Source organism: Thermobia domestica, chromosome 6, assembly GCF_964235325.1.
Source record: "Thermobia domestica chromosome 6, izTheDome1.hap1.1, whole genome shotgun sequence".
NCBI classification, from domain to species: Eukaryota; Metazoa; Arthropoda; class Insecta; order Zygentoma; family Lepismatidae; genus Thermobia; species Thermobia domestica.
The window spans coordinates 128,522,500-128,536,898 of record NC_137459.1 but is presented as its reverse complement, the minus strand read 5'-3'; the positions used below and the strand labels follow the sequence as shown (position 1 = coordinate 128,536,898).

General features: G+C 37.1%; 1 protein-coding gene across 2 annotated transcripts in view; it reads left to right on the top strand.

The window, feature by feature from the left end:
- LOC145688198 (dnaJ homolog subfamily C member 21) overlaps positions 1 to 14,399 on the top strand; it is an 80,826-nt gene that overhangs the window by 15,569 nt on the left and 50,858 nt on the right. For both annotated transcript variants that reach the window (XM_081762077.1, XM_081762078.1), the window contains exons 2-3: positions 2,026 to 2,154; positions 14,245 to 14,350. In XM_081762077.1, coding sequence (XP_081618203.1) covers positions 2,026 to 2,154; positions 14,245 to 14,350 — 235 coding nt within the window. The remainder of the gene's footprint in view (positions 1 to 2,025; positions 2,155 to 14,244; positions 14,351 to 14,399) is intronic.

The following is a 14,399-nucleotide window of genomic DNA, read 5'->3' as shown; positions in this document are numbered from 1 at the left end:
CGTCCAGTGCCCTGCTTAGCGGATGACGACTTTCCATGTCGTCCGTAGGCTGTCATTGTGATCCTTGCTATACCAACAAGTGTGGCTGTTTTTATCACAGAGGCTTCAGTGAAGCGAGCTCCTATGATTGTGCCTTTGTCGAAGTCCGAAAAGTCTGACATAACCATACCCATACACCAGTTGATGATAGACTGATTTTTTCACCTTTATGAGCTCCTCCGTGGCTAAGCGGTTAGCGTACGCGCCTTTGGCGTGTGAGACCCGGGTTCGATTCCCGGCGGGAGCTCATGTGGTTCGGATTCCACGTTAATCAGTAGGTCCACGTCTCATATAGCCTCGCTGCTGAACGGGACGTTAAACTCAAAATCAACTCATTTTTTCACCTTTCTTGCCGCTAGATAGCAGTCGTCTGTGCTGGTTATTGTAGATTTGCCAGGATGGCAACTACAGGCCTTTTCACAGCTAGGTGTTCATATTTAGTCCAGAGCGCGCGCACACACACACACACACACACACACATATATATATATATATATATATATATACAGTGGCGTATTTACGATTTTCTTTCGGGGGGGGCTTTGCTAACTTTCGGGGAGGGCTTTGCCTGAAAATGTGAAAATTCTGCAAGATATTTCATATACTTTACTATAGTAAGTAAGATTTCGGGGGGGGGGGGGGCTTAAGCCCGGAAGCCCCCCCCCCTAAATACGCCACTGTATATATATATATATAAAATATAGTATACGGTCTTCCATTAAGCCGCCAGGAAAATTTGAGTACTAGTAAAACTAACGCAGATTTAAGAAATATCTGAGTGATTCGGTGGAATATCCGTATCAGTTCTTAGAACCAGGTTATAAGGTATTAACACGGTGACATTGCATAGATTTACAATTTACAGACTTTTGGGGTGGAAAATAATCCGAGTATGTAGTTGCACAAACTGCATGATTTCTTAAGATACGCGCACGGAGGATGATAATTGGTTTTTGAATCGTATGCATCGAATTGCCATAGAAGTATTTAATGAATAACTTCGTGTTTAATTGATGTGTATTCTATCACGACATTAAATATTTTCTTGTTTTGCCCTTTGACCGACTTCACCTTTTGACTTTTTAAATTGGTATAGGACCATTTGCATACCAAGGCTTGGAACGGTAAGTATGCCCTCTCTCGGAGAAAATTATCCATTACGTGGGGTAATGTAAAACGAAAGGTTAGGACCTGAATATTAATTTAACTAAGTTTTTTTTTCTTTCTTTCCTTTTCAACCCAAGTTGGAACTGTACTCCAACAGAGATGACAAGATGACAGTTGAGTGTTAATGTCCTTTATTATTACTATGGTGTTACGCGATATTTCATTTTGTTTACTCCTGTATTCTTATTATTATAATATTTAGAAATGAGTAGAATCTTTCATGTTTTACTTTAGTGTAGAGATATATTTGAGAAGTTAGCTTATTTTGTGTCTTACATGTCGTTAAAAAATTTAGTCCTGTATATACATGAAGGTTTGGTTGGTGGCTTTGGTAGTACAATATACTTCACCTCGATGCATGATATTTCGCCAAAATTTGGCTATATTCTATCGAGGTACGGCTATATGACTAAACAAACAATACTTTTGCCCTATAAGTTACAAGTGCTAAACTTTATATATGATCGGGGTATGTATCAACTTTTACCCAGATCTGTTACGGAATGGCATGTTTGTAAGTTTGTGAGTTCCAATTCTGTACTGCTTTTGATCATATAATAATGACATTCCTAATTTTAAGTAAATTAAATTAATGTACTGTAATGCAAAAGAAATTTCTTTAGTTCTGTCAGCTCACCTTTCATATGGTGAGGCGGAATGATAGTGACTAGCTTTCTTCATGTGGCATATTTTGACTAGTGCAACATATGGTCTCTGTGTCATTTTATGCACTCCGCACCTGGGTGGTAAGCTTTGTTGTTGCAGTTGTTAAGAAAGTATTACCAATGAAGTTTCTCCTGAAGTAAAATTAATTTTCAGATAAAAATCCAGAGAATGCTGAAGCCGCCAAGCAGAGATTTCAACTAATTCAGCAAGCCTATGATGTGCTTAGTGATCCTGTAGAGAGAAACTGGTATGATAAGCATCGGGACTCTATTCTTCGAGCAGGTAATATTTTTTTCTCATACAGTATTTTGGTTTGTATACATAAAACTATGGGTGATGATGTCTTCATATTAGGTTTGTGGTGAAATTTGCTGAAAGATGAATGTGTATGGAATTACACCTATTAAGAGTTTCCCTGCAGAAGCCATTTATAAAAATACAACTACAATGTGTTAGTTGATTTTTCTAGTTTTCGAGAGAAGTGTAACGAGGAGCATCTGAAAGTTTTTAGTCTTCAAACCAACCAGAATATATTCATGCCGGAGAATATTTTCATTACGTGACCCTGCCGTAATTAAAGTGCTATATTTACTTGCTTAGTTCTATTGACAATTTTTCTATGGCTGTATCTTCGTAACTGACAGTTTCTTAGTGAGAGCACTGTAGTCTTCTCTTGACATGAAAATGCTATCAGAGGGCAAATTATTATGTGTTAATGAAAAGTACTTGAAAAGGTAAACAAGGCCGTTGCTAACCAGTTTAGATTAAACGAAGTGGGCCTTATTCAGAGTCGTTTTGACGTATGATTAGCGTCATACTAAAGGCCTGACTACTGCATGAAACATGTTAGTCGAACTCTTTAGTATGACACTAATCACGCGTCAGAACGACTCTACATAAGGCCAGTGTGTTTAGAATTTTTTTCTGCTTTAATGTACCAAACAGAAATTAGATAGAATTGTATCTGCATATTCATTCTCTTGTCTGTCTTGGCCTCTTGATATATTCCGATCTTCTAAAGTGCTTGTGCTATGCTGTCACCACATTCTTGTAACGAGCTCCTCCATGGCTAAGCAGTTAGCGTACGCGCCTTTGGCGTGGGAGGCCCGGGTTCGATTCCCGGCGGGAGCTCATGTGGTTCGGATTCCATGTTAATCAGTAGGTCCACGTCTCAATAGCCTCGCTGCTGAAAAGGGACGTAAAACTCAAAAATCAAACATTCTTGTAACGTATAATTTTTATTCATATACCAGCTGATATTACCCTTCTTCGCACGTAGAGATTGGGTTTATGGATAATATTTTAATCCTTTCCCCTTAGAATATGCACTACCGTGAAAGAGAGAAGATAAAAATCCATAAGATATTCTACATTGGCATAAATTTTAAAACCTCCACCTCCGAGAATATGCCCTTCAAGCAAAGTGACATGATAAAAATCCAGCTTGATGTGCGTACTATGTTCCAAAAGTCATCCCAGTCATTGTAGGTATTTTATTTTTCACTCCTCATCCTTCATATCATAAGGGTGGAACTTCGGCGGCCATCGAAAGTCTTACTATTGATCTCAGCGACTCAGAAACTATGGATTTGACACTAATATCGCTCGTTTTCGATTATTTTTACGTACCACCCTCTTCTCACCCTACTCCTAACGGTGCTAGGGGTGTCTCACTCCCACATCAAGTTTGGTTGAAATAACTGGAAGCTCTCCAGTTATGCTGCAACATACACACATTTTATACAGATAGATAGAAAGATACCTTCTTTCACCCTTAAAACAGAAATTTCCAAAAACGCAGGTACATATGTTCCCTTATTTCTAATGAGGAGCTATATACCGAGTGTCATCTTCCGGACTTGACGAGCTCGTGAGATAGTCAATTTTTTACATACTATGGCTCACCGCTTCCCATTTGGATATACATTTTGATCTAAGTACATAACAAAAACCTAAGTTACGGCATAATCCACTCATGTGTTGTTAAATCATCAAAACCGATGCAGCAGTCTAGGAGGAGTAGGGTAAATGTGCCAGTCCTCGACCACCTAACTCATTTTCTTTTGGTCCTTAATCGCTGTTCATTGAGTGGAACAACTTAGAAGGATGCAACTAGCTCACATGCGTTCCTAAAGCTATATTTTATCCAAAACTGAGATAACATATACCATTTATGTAATATTAGTCTTAGAAACACCAATGACTTATTTCGTTTAGTGTTCGACCGCATACTGTTTAGTCATCGACCACTACTCGGTTAATGTTCTTTTAATTACAGTATGAAGGCTAAAACATAACTTTATTAAACTAATAATATTTGTAGATGTTACATCATTAGTCTTTCAGGTATCACTTCGCAGTTTCGCATTATTGTAGCTGGGAATAAGTAATTTTGTGATAGTTTGTCAAGAAAGGAACCACCAAATTCATTTAAGGATCAGTGGAATGCAGCACTGAACAGGCTTCGTCTTCTCTGGGATGAAGGGATATGAACCCCATGTTCTAAATCCGTTTAATTACTAATAATGTTGCTACCTTGTACAGTATATCACTCTTTTAATTAGTGATGGAAAAGTAACCCGTGTAACCTGGTCCGTATTTAGGTAAGTGCTATTCTATACTCGAGCACAGGGCGGCAGAACTTAGGAGGCGACAAAATTTTGGAATTCTATCTAAGATTCACATTAAAGTAATATATAAAACTAGCAACACACAAAGTCCAGCGCAAGCGCGACAAAATATGTTAATGTGTTTAATTCGCTCTAGTGACAGTAGTTACTAATTAGCTACCTTATCTGATTATTTTTAAAACGTCATTCTTTCCCACCCCCACCCAAGAGGTGAGGATGAACTTGAACATCATGAAAACTGATACCATTAAACTCAACGATCTCGAAAACTATGAATTCAAGACTAATATCTGTCGTTTTCGATTATTTTTAAAATCTCGCCCCCTCCTTGGGGAATGGAGTATGACCTTGAAGTTGAATTGAATTAAAACTCTCACTATTCATGTCAGTGATGTCAAAAACTATGAATTCAACTCTAATATTGGTCGTTTACCGGAGGGGCGGCAAATTTCGTTGGTCGTTTTCGGGAGAGGACGGCAAATTATTTATAGTACATGGGCGCACAATATATAAATACGGGTCTGTGTGTAACATTTTGCTCATTTCCATATAGAACTCTCGAACTGTCTTCTTTCATTCAGTTTTTAACGATTTGGACACTAATACGCAGGGCTGAAGAATATGTGTGCTGTTTGATGGCAGGCAGTAGAGTACTATACCATGACTGGAAGAAAATTCGCTGACTTCCATTGTCAGGTGAGTCTAGTGGCCGTCGATTAGTAGGACTGGTATCTTAATAGATGGATCATCCACTCATTTTAGGAAGCAGTTTGCTATCCATTCGGAGAATGTTTCACTTCGCATCCAGCCGCTATCTGACCTGTCTATAAAGATCTCTGAATAAATTGCACTGATGACGTCCTTTGGAAGATGTCTTACATACGGATATACGACTATCGGAGACACAATTTCTCCTGCTGCGGAAAAAGTGCAAAGTACTGTTAATGTTTCTTTTTCGTTGCCGTTCACCTCGTACGTATTTTTCCACCCTTTCGGCCCCAAGACTTTCTAACCACAGTTGAAACCTGGATTCATCAGCATTAAATATTCGCTCAGATTCATTCAGAATATCAGATTGCCCCGTTTCTTTCAAGTACTTCTCAAGGTCTTGAAACCACAAGCGAATGTTTCCCTCGGTTACAGCGTATCGCACCTTGTTCGTTCCCATTCGGGACACGATTTGTGGGTGTCCTTTCATGTAAGTGTAGTACAAAGTTTCACCAAGTCGATTGTCTTTGAACGGCGTTTAACGTTTTCCTGAATTTTGTAACACTGTTCAGAAGACCGTGTTTCTTCTGTAGGAAGCTCTTTTGCTCATATTAATGAGACAGTTTGCTAATCCCTCTTCTTCTTTCTGTGTTTGGTATGGTTTTGGACCCATTCTTCGCTCTTTGGAACTGTGACCACGAAGTTTATCCATCATTGTTACCCGAGGAATTCCATAGATTGCTGATGCCTTTCGTATGGAATGCTCTTTTTTTGCGACAAATTTCCAGAGCTTTTTGTAGATCCGCGTTTGAATAAGGTGCCAGTTTAAGCTTAAGCTTACTCAGGCTCATTATATCTGAAAGAAACAGGAAAATTCTAAGGACATACTAGGAAAACAGACGTATTCCAGACGTAACCAGATGGTAGCTATTCCGCTAACAGTATTTGAATGCAAGTCTACGACGAAGCAAGAATAGTGTAGTTCAGTATTAAGCGAATTAGACAAAATATAATAGGCTATTTCCACGCGTGACGCACTCTACAAGGGAACATGCTCGTATATTTTAAACCTTAACTATGGTAATGAATGTAAAGATTTTTAAATACAAACCACTAAATATGATTATAGAAAGGACATCCTATAGTTTCCACATATTGGTATTTTTGTATTTAATTATTAAAATACCAGGTTATATTTATACACTAAAACGTGACTCACACTACAGAAAGGGAAGTAAAATTTTACTCATATTTTAAATTTAGGGAATCTTCCTCCGTATGACTTTACAAAATGTATTTTGTACATAAACATTTTCCAGAAGGAATGCAGTGTTCTCACAACCAGCGTTCCATTCGCACTTCACTGTAGTAAGCATATGACAATGGAATTTCTCTGTGACGCACACTACAGTTCACTTGTGACGCACACTACACTTCCTTCATTGACAACACTTAAATTTTCCTATTGTTTGGAATCTTATTGATTGTTTGAATTTGTTATTCATCGCACCTCGTACAACTGTGGAATGTATTTCCAAAACATGCTACTTAGGTAGCTCTGTTGGTACAGCGTTGGTTCGCAGTCGGGAGATTGTGGGTTCGATACCGCTGCTGACCATTCTGACGGGTTTTTCTGCTTTTCCCTCAGTCTTACCAGGCAAGTGCCGGGATGGTACCTAGCAAATCCACTTTGGCCGACACTTTCCCAAATCCTTTCCTTAGTGTAAAATTGCCTCTGAGCCGTATCTGGTGTTCGTTAAATAAATAAACGCATTTTGGTGATTTAATAAGCATAATGTTTCTTTTATTTTTTCAAATGCCTAATGATACCTGCAGTAGTTTCGTTTCAATAATGTTTCTTAGAAACCAAAACGCACTTTAAAAAAATAGGAAACTGAGGTATATGTGGAAAAGTATTCGAGAAATGAAATGGCAAACTCAACTATACTTATTGAGCGACCAAAAAAGGATTTAGCATGTTTCGGAAATGTGTAGTTTTCGCTAAAATTTATTTTCATGATTATTGTGTTTTCCGGTACATTTTCTTTCAGGGAACCCCTTCTTGGCCTAGTGGCTAGCACGCTTGATTTCGGATAGCGTGGTCCAGGGTTCGATTCCCGGTGGGGGTACAGTTGAAGGACCAAAGTGGTTAGAATTCCACTATAATCAGTAGGTCCACGTAGTCTCTAGTCTAGCAGGCATAACCGTGGGATGTTAAACTAAATCAACCCAATTTTTTTCAGGATTTTAAAATAATTTGCCTCGTGACGCAGTATAAATGCATGCTATAAAAAACGGGTAATTTATTCTATAGTTTTTTTCATCACTTCCTTTAATGTTCCTGACATTTTCTCTTTCGGCACTTTGCCAGTCTCATCAATAGTCTATTGTTGATAGGTGATTTCCATATTCGTGTCCATTGGTTGAGTAGAGTTTAGAAGAGAAACGAACTTTGGTAATTCACCACATTCTTGTCAAGTATGAAACATACAGGTCTCAGATTCATCGTCGCACACTACGAGACGAAATCAGATCATTTGTGCTGTTTGAAAGAAATGAACATGAATTTAACAGTAATCTAACATTCTCGTGATTGATACACAGAAAGATTTGGTGATGTTCGCGTTCAGCAGACGTGTTTCGGCCGAAGTTCACAGAATTTACATCTTCCAATCTCTGTATTAGGATTCTGTTTTTTGAACTGTTTCACGGAGTGTTAGAAACGAGTACCGTTTTTGAACTTTTTGTTTGCTGAATGAATCTCTGATGATTAAACAATTTCGAAGTCCTAGTGCCTGGTAAGATATTGCATCGCTTAAATAAAACTGAATAACTGCTTCTTCAGTTGCCGTTTTTGATGAACTTTAATCTAGTGTCTTGGCTGTTTTTTTTATTGTCGGTTGCAAACTGTTGAAACAATTGTTTAACAACAACCTTACGCTTATTGGAACTATGAGGTAGGCTTCTTTTAACTTTAGCCATAGCTTTCCATATGAACACCGAGATGAAAACACTTTGTTAGGTGAAGATGCACTGGTACTTGTTTATTTAACATAGCATCAATAGCTGTGCTTAATTTCTTTTTCTGACGATATCGTCTCATTTCTTCCCTCTTCTTCTTTCGCATATGCTCCTTCTCTTCAATTGTAATATTTTTCTTTTTCCTTTCACGTCTAATTCTCTGTTTTCGAGTCTCTTTTCTTCGAAATTCGGCATTATTTCCGGACGTACACCGTGCTCTGCTTTACGTTGTGCAGCAGTTTTCGCCATGCTTGAACGTGACACACACTACCCGTGACGCACACTACATACACTTCAGTAATTGTAAGTCTGTCTTTATTTGAGTTTCCAAATCAATATCACGGCAAATAGTTGCTCTATCTATCAAGAAGGAAAATTGAAAGTATTAAACCGTTACATGCAATAACTAACTTTCAGCAGGAAAAAATGTTTTTTTCTCGTGACGCACACTACAGCACAAGACCAGTTTTCTAATATGAAATACCACTTAAACAGCTGAAAGTAGACAACATTCTCATATGTAGTGATACAGAATACGGCACTCTGCACTCAAAATTGTTAACACCTTTTTCTTCTCTTCTCAATAAAATGAATGATCGACAATTAAATGTCAGTCGATATGCCTTTCAGCTTGTCTCACAGAGCGGCCATATTGGATCAGCACTGTTGTCAGTTCAGCACTTTACAAACTGCAGCAAATTATATAGCATTCATAATTTTAGACCTCAATCGAAGATATGGGTGACAAAAACAAGCGAAACACATAAGTTTAGAAAATACACTTTTGGTGTACATTCCCGTGGAATTACCCAATAAATTTATTATTCAAATGAAATGTCATACTCTAACAGTGCCGTTAATTTTCCATGAAAATCTTGGGAAACTGCATAAATATTGTTACTTGAATTTGAATTTATGACTTTTAGGCATCTAAGGTTCTGGCCGAAATAGGGTGGGGAAGATGTTGGAAGTTAGACGGCTAAGGTCTATTTTTAGGTACCATCCCAGCATTTACGTTGTGTGACTGAGGAAAACCCCGAAAGAACTAAGGATAGTCGGCCGCTGGGATCGAACCGAGGACCTCCCGTATGCTAAGCCAACACTCTGTCATTTTTTTAAAGTTCTTCTCAACCAAGACATTTAGCCTGAAGGCTCCTTGCGCCAATTTGGCGTAATCCAGTCACGACAGGGATACGAACACAGAAATAGCGAGGACGATTAAAGATGTCCTTGGTCCTTAGAGGGATTCGAACCCCCCAGTGGATTGCCTCCTTACGATCCGAAGCTTAACGCGTGAGGACACTACCACTGAGCCCGAGCCATTTGGTGAATATTCACTTACTAACAGTAAGGTTCAGCAGATGCTTATACAAATGTAAATTGATAACTGAATTAATTCTTGTATCAAGGGATTCTGCGAGAAAATACAAACGCAAAGCATTGTTGGACACTGAAAAAAAGTTAATGCTCAACCAGTACAAATGTATTCCGAAAAGTAGTGGTCGAACACTAGTAAATGTTTTTGTACACCATTATAACTTCAGAATTGATAACTAGGAACTCATTTCATGTAGATAAATCGAAAGTTAGTCGTTATTGACATTTCTACAATTTTTCAGTGCTCGACCACCCTATGTTCGAACACTAGTTAACAGAGTATTTCATAAGTAATTGTCCGACCACTAAATTTTATCGATTTATTCTTCAAACCTTACAGTTATCGCTAATTTTTTTTTTAATAAAATGTGCTGTACAGTTCCATGCAACAGAATAGTATGTACATTTCTTACCTGGTGCGATAAAACTACGAAAAACAGGGCGCTGTCGTTTCCATTTGCAACAGATTAAACTTGTCGAAAACTCAGTACGTCTTTCGTAGGCATACATTTGATTGGCTATTACCGAATGAATGTGCAATATATTTTGACAGTATCTTTGTGATTGGTTCAGAAAAAGCTGCAATTCAATTATAACGAAAAACCATGCTTTTTTTTATCGGCAAATGAGCCTAATACATGGCTTTAAAGTGAAAAGTGGTCGAAGACTGGCACAACCACCCTAGGACTTGAATAGTTTATATATATATATATATATATATATATATATATATATATATATATATATATATATATATATATATATATATATATATAACTATATCCCTTGAAAACTATTTTTTTTAAAAAAGCTAAAATATCGTGGGGTAAATCAAACTTTTAAATCTCCTGTTCGGATAATTCGAAGTAATTATAGCAAAAAGAATTCTTAGTTGGAGAGATTGCAATAAAGAGAATGTAGTTTCAGCTAGTTTTCAGTTATCCAGTAGCAGCCGTAGGAAAGACAGAGTTCTAGTTTGCTGGTATGCAGCCCTTTCTCTCGGCTCAATACCCTGGGATATACCACCCTTCCTGTATCAGGATGAGTGACCTTGAACTCTATCCTTCACGAGGCCGCGGTGGCTCAATAGTAGAGCGTTCACCTCTGGTGCATGGGGTTCCGGGTTCAAACCCTGCTCCCACCAAGTGAACTTAGTGGTGGAGAAATACCGTGTGCGTGGGTTTCTTCGGGATTCTCCCGTTTCCTCCTACTTTCTTCATTCTACCATTTCATTCATTTCTCATCGTCGTCTCCTTTAGCCTAGCCGGGCATAATCATGGGACGTAAATCTCAAATATTTCATTTCATTTTTTTCTCTATCCTCCACTAACAAATGACTCTTGTAAGAGCGAGATATTTTTTAAAAATTCTTTTCAACTGAACTGAAGGCCGTGACAAAAATAGAAAGCAAATTCGTTTATGGTTTGTCGGCGTGTATTCACAATGTCCAAGCGTGGCACATATGCTGCTTTAACGTTAGAAGAAAAAAGTAAGTTCTACGAGAAGTGGAAAGTGGTGTGATGAAAGAATGTCATACTGTTGAAAAGTATGGGATACTGCCGAACACTGTCAACTTTTGTTAAAATTTAAGAAAAAATCTTGAGAGCTGGAGTCTACGAATTCGATAAAGCAAAAAATGCATAAGAGGCGGGGAGTGTTCTGGCGTCGATGAATTTTGCGCCTAACCTCATTCATATGTCCTCTCAAGTGTCTCGATAAACCGCGTCTCTGGATTTCACTCCTAGCGTCTGTAAAATGCTCCTTTTCCGTATATTTCTCTATGTCGTTTCACTTTTTCTGATGTTCAATTTGGATTTCATAAGGCCTGGATAACGGGATCATTGTAGTAGTTTTTGTAACAAGTTAAGCGTTTTCAACCTCTACGATAGTACTCACGCTATATTAAATCTGTGTTCAAACAGATTTAAGACCATTGGACTATGTAGATGTAAGAGTAAACCAATCCATTTTTAGTATAAAACAGGATACATATGTAAAAACTGTTAAGTACCTACCTACGTATTCCAACGACGTAAAGTGTTCCAAGAGAGTATGTTTTTTTAAGCCCAGGAGTTATAGGGAAGTTCACTGTCTCATTAATTCCTTACGCCTTGGAAGGGAAAGAAAAAATAAATAAAAAATAGTGCGTTTATAGAATATAATATGTGTAGACTTCAGCAACATGCTAATTCACGAGGAACGAAGTTCCTGAAATTCACGACGCAGTATACAGTTGAAATTAAATCCTATTAGATTAAAAATAATGAATAAGTATATGTAAATAACTCGTAAGAACGTCTTGAAAGAAAATGAAGCAGCAGCCATGTAGACATGAGTAATTTTGTAAATATAGTCGCTAGTCGCTATTTGCAAACAACACAACTCCTTGGTGCATAATCGCAAATTTCTGTGTAATATATATATATATATATATATTACTTGTATATAATTGTTGATATGGGGTGATTTTTCATTGGAAGTCAATTGTGTGGAAATTGAACGTTAAACTAATACAGCAGATGATGTCAGTTTTTAATAATAGATTATCGTAGTATACTATTCGTATGTTAATTTCGTTTCAGTGTTGAAACATGTTTTTGAGTCCTAATGTGAGACGCTTCAAATATGCTTCTGTTTATGAGTGACGATGACCTGTGTAGCATTTGGATTTCACCTGTTGTATTTGGAAGATTAGTAATTTTGGAATGAGGACATTGCCATTCTTATCTTTACTATGCTTCTTTACCCGAATATCAATCTTAGTCATACCAATAAATGAATCATTATACAGTATTTTACCTCGAATACATTATTAAATGAGATCGTATCAAAAATATAATTCCTGTGTGTAATGACTAATTTTTCCTTATTTATGGCTGTTTTAAGCTATATTTTAATTCGTCTTTTTGCCAAGTTATAATAACCGGCAAAGAAGATGTGAAAGTAGTGTGAGAGAGGGGAACCCATTTTAAACCTATACACTTACTTTTTCACCTGTATTAGCACTGGGAGATATTCAAGCTAAAGAATGCCATTTTTCAAAAGATATCTTATAATAACTTTTGCTGCCTAGTTGAAAAGTCAGATCAATTTCTTTAAGTAAATTTTAAGAGTCGAAACCAATTATTTGCCTTCAAGAACATTCTAATCCAAATGTTGGCCTTAATGAGTTTGGAATGAGCAAACATAATGCTTTCAGTAGGCTTTCTTTATGTAGTGGAAGTAAATTTGACACACCTAGTGTGATAGGATTTGTTGGTTTGAACAACATATTGTATCAATGCATTCTAGGAACTTCATTCATTACGCATGCTTGCATGTCACTAAATTTTAAGCAATTCTAGCATTATTTCTTTGGACTGAACATCATTTACTGTTTTCTTAAACTCCACACACTTTAGTCAATTTAAAGCCATGCTTATGAATTAAACATCAGGGTAAAATGTAAACGTTCTTTTTTCCTTTAGTGAAAGGTTGCCAACTCATCTTTATCTTTGTTGTTACGCCAATATCGTGCGAATCTTGTAATACTGCTTCCCACTATCTCTTAACCATTCCTTATCTAAATTTAATTTTGGTTTCTTTAAACAATCAAACAGATTTTTAAATACGACTCTCTCTACTTCACTTCTGGCCTCCAATTAGATTTTTGAATCGTCCTACTTTGCGATGAGTTTCTTTCAAATATTTTGATAGACCTGACACCGGGCTTTCCGCTGTTGAATCCCTAATGTGTTTCCTGACACGTACCTTGAGATTTGTTTAGGTTTTGCCTATGTAACTCTCATGACAACTGCATTTTATTTCATAGATACACGGTTTCTCATTGGGATCCGTGTAATAACTCTTTAATTGAGTGGTGTTCTTTTCTAGAGTTTTGGGGTTCAAAGCCGTATGGAAACCGTATTGTGTAGGAAAAAAAAAAAGAGCAACCCCACACATTTTATGTCATTGTCGGTTTCAGGTCTATCGAAACGTAAATTCCTTCTAACCTGATTATTCCAACTGATTAGTAATCATACTAAGTAACAGTTCATACTAGTCAGTCTCTTATCTGTAAGTCTGATTCCAAATAGGTATGTCCGTATACTTTGTTATTCTTCAACATGTAATTAGTGCAACTAATGTGGTCGTGAACTTGTTACGCCTCTTGGCATGAAAAAGAATCGCACATTCTTGAAATGTCGCCTTGAAATCATGGAGAGAAAAAATTCGTCGTTGAATACTCAAGTTAGTACTTAATAGTCCATTTTTTTTTCTTTTATATTAATTTTTATCAACATATTGCCTTGACTCCACTGATATATGTACCTTTATATATATGTCAACAGTTTACATGATGTTGTTTTCGATATAAGTTTGTCATAGAAAAAGAATACAGTAGATCGTTGAACTTGTTAGAATTGACAGTTTCGGAGGAACAACAAATTTGAAAGGAGGCTATATTGGGAAGAGAATGGCATGGAAGATGTGCACATGCCTATAACATTATAGCCAATATATTTCAGAGAAATTGTATTATAGGGGGGAGGGGGATGTGCTTTTTATCTTCATAAGAATGTCATCTTGCATGAGTTGAGTGTTACCTTGAATGAGTTTGTACACAGTTTGTTATATGTTCAGTACAATTTTATAGGTGTCGAAGAGTCTGATGTTGACGACTATGATGTTTTCCCTTTCTTTCGACCATCTTGCTACACTGGTTATGGCAATGATGAAGGAGGCTTTTTTAGTGTATATAGGTGAGACAAATTAAAATTATTAACTGTATGGTAGAATGTAGAGTAATAA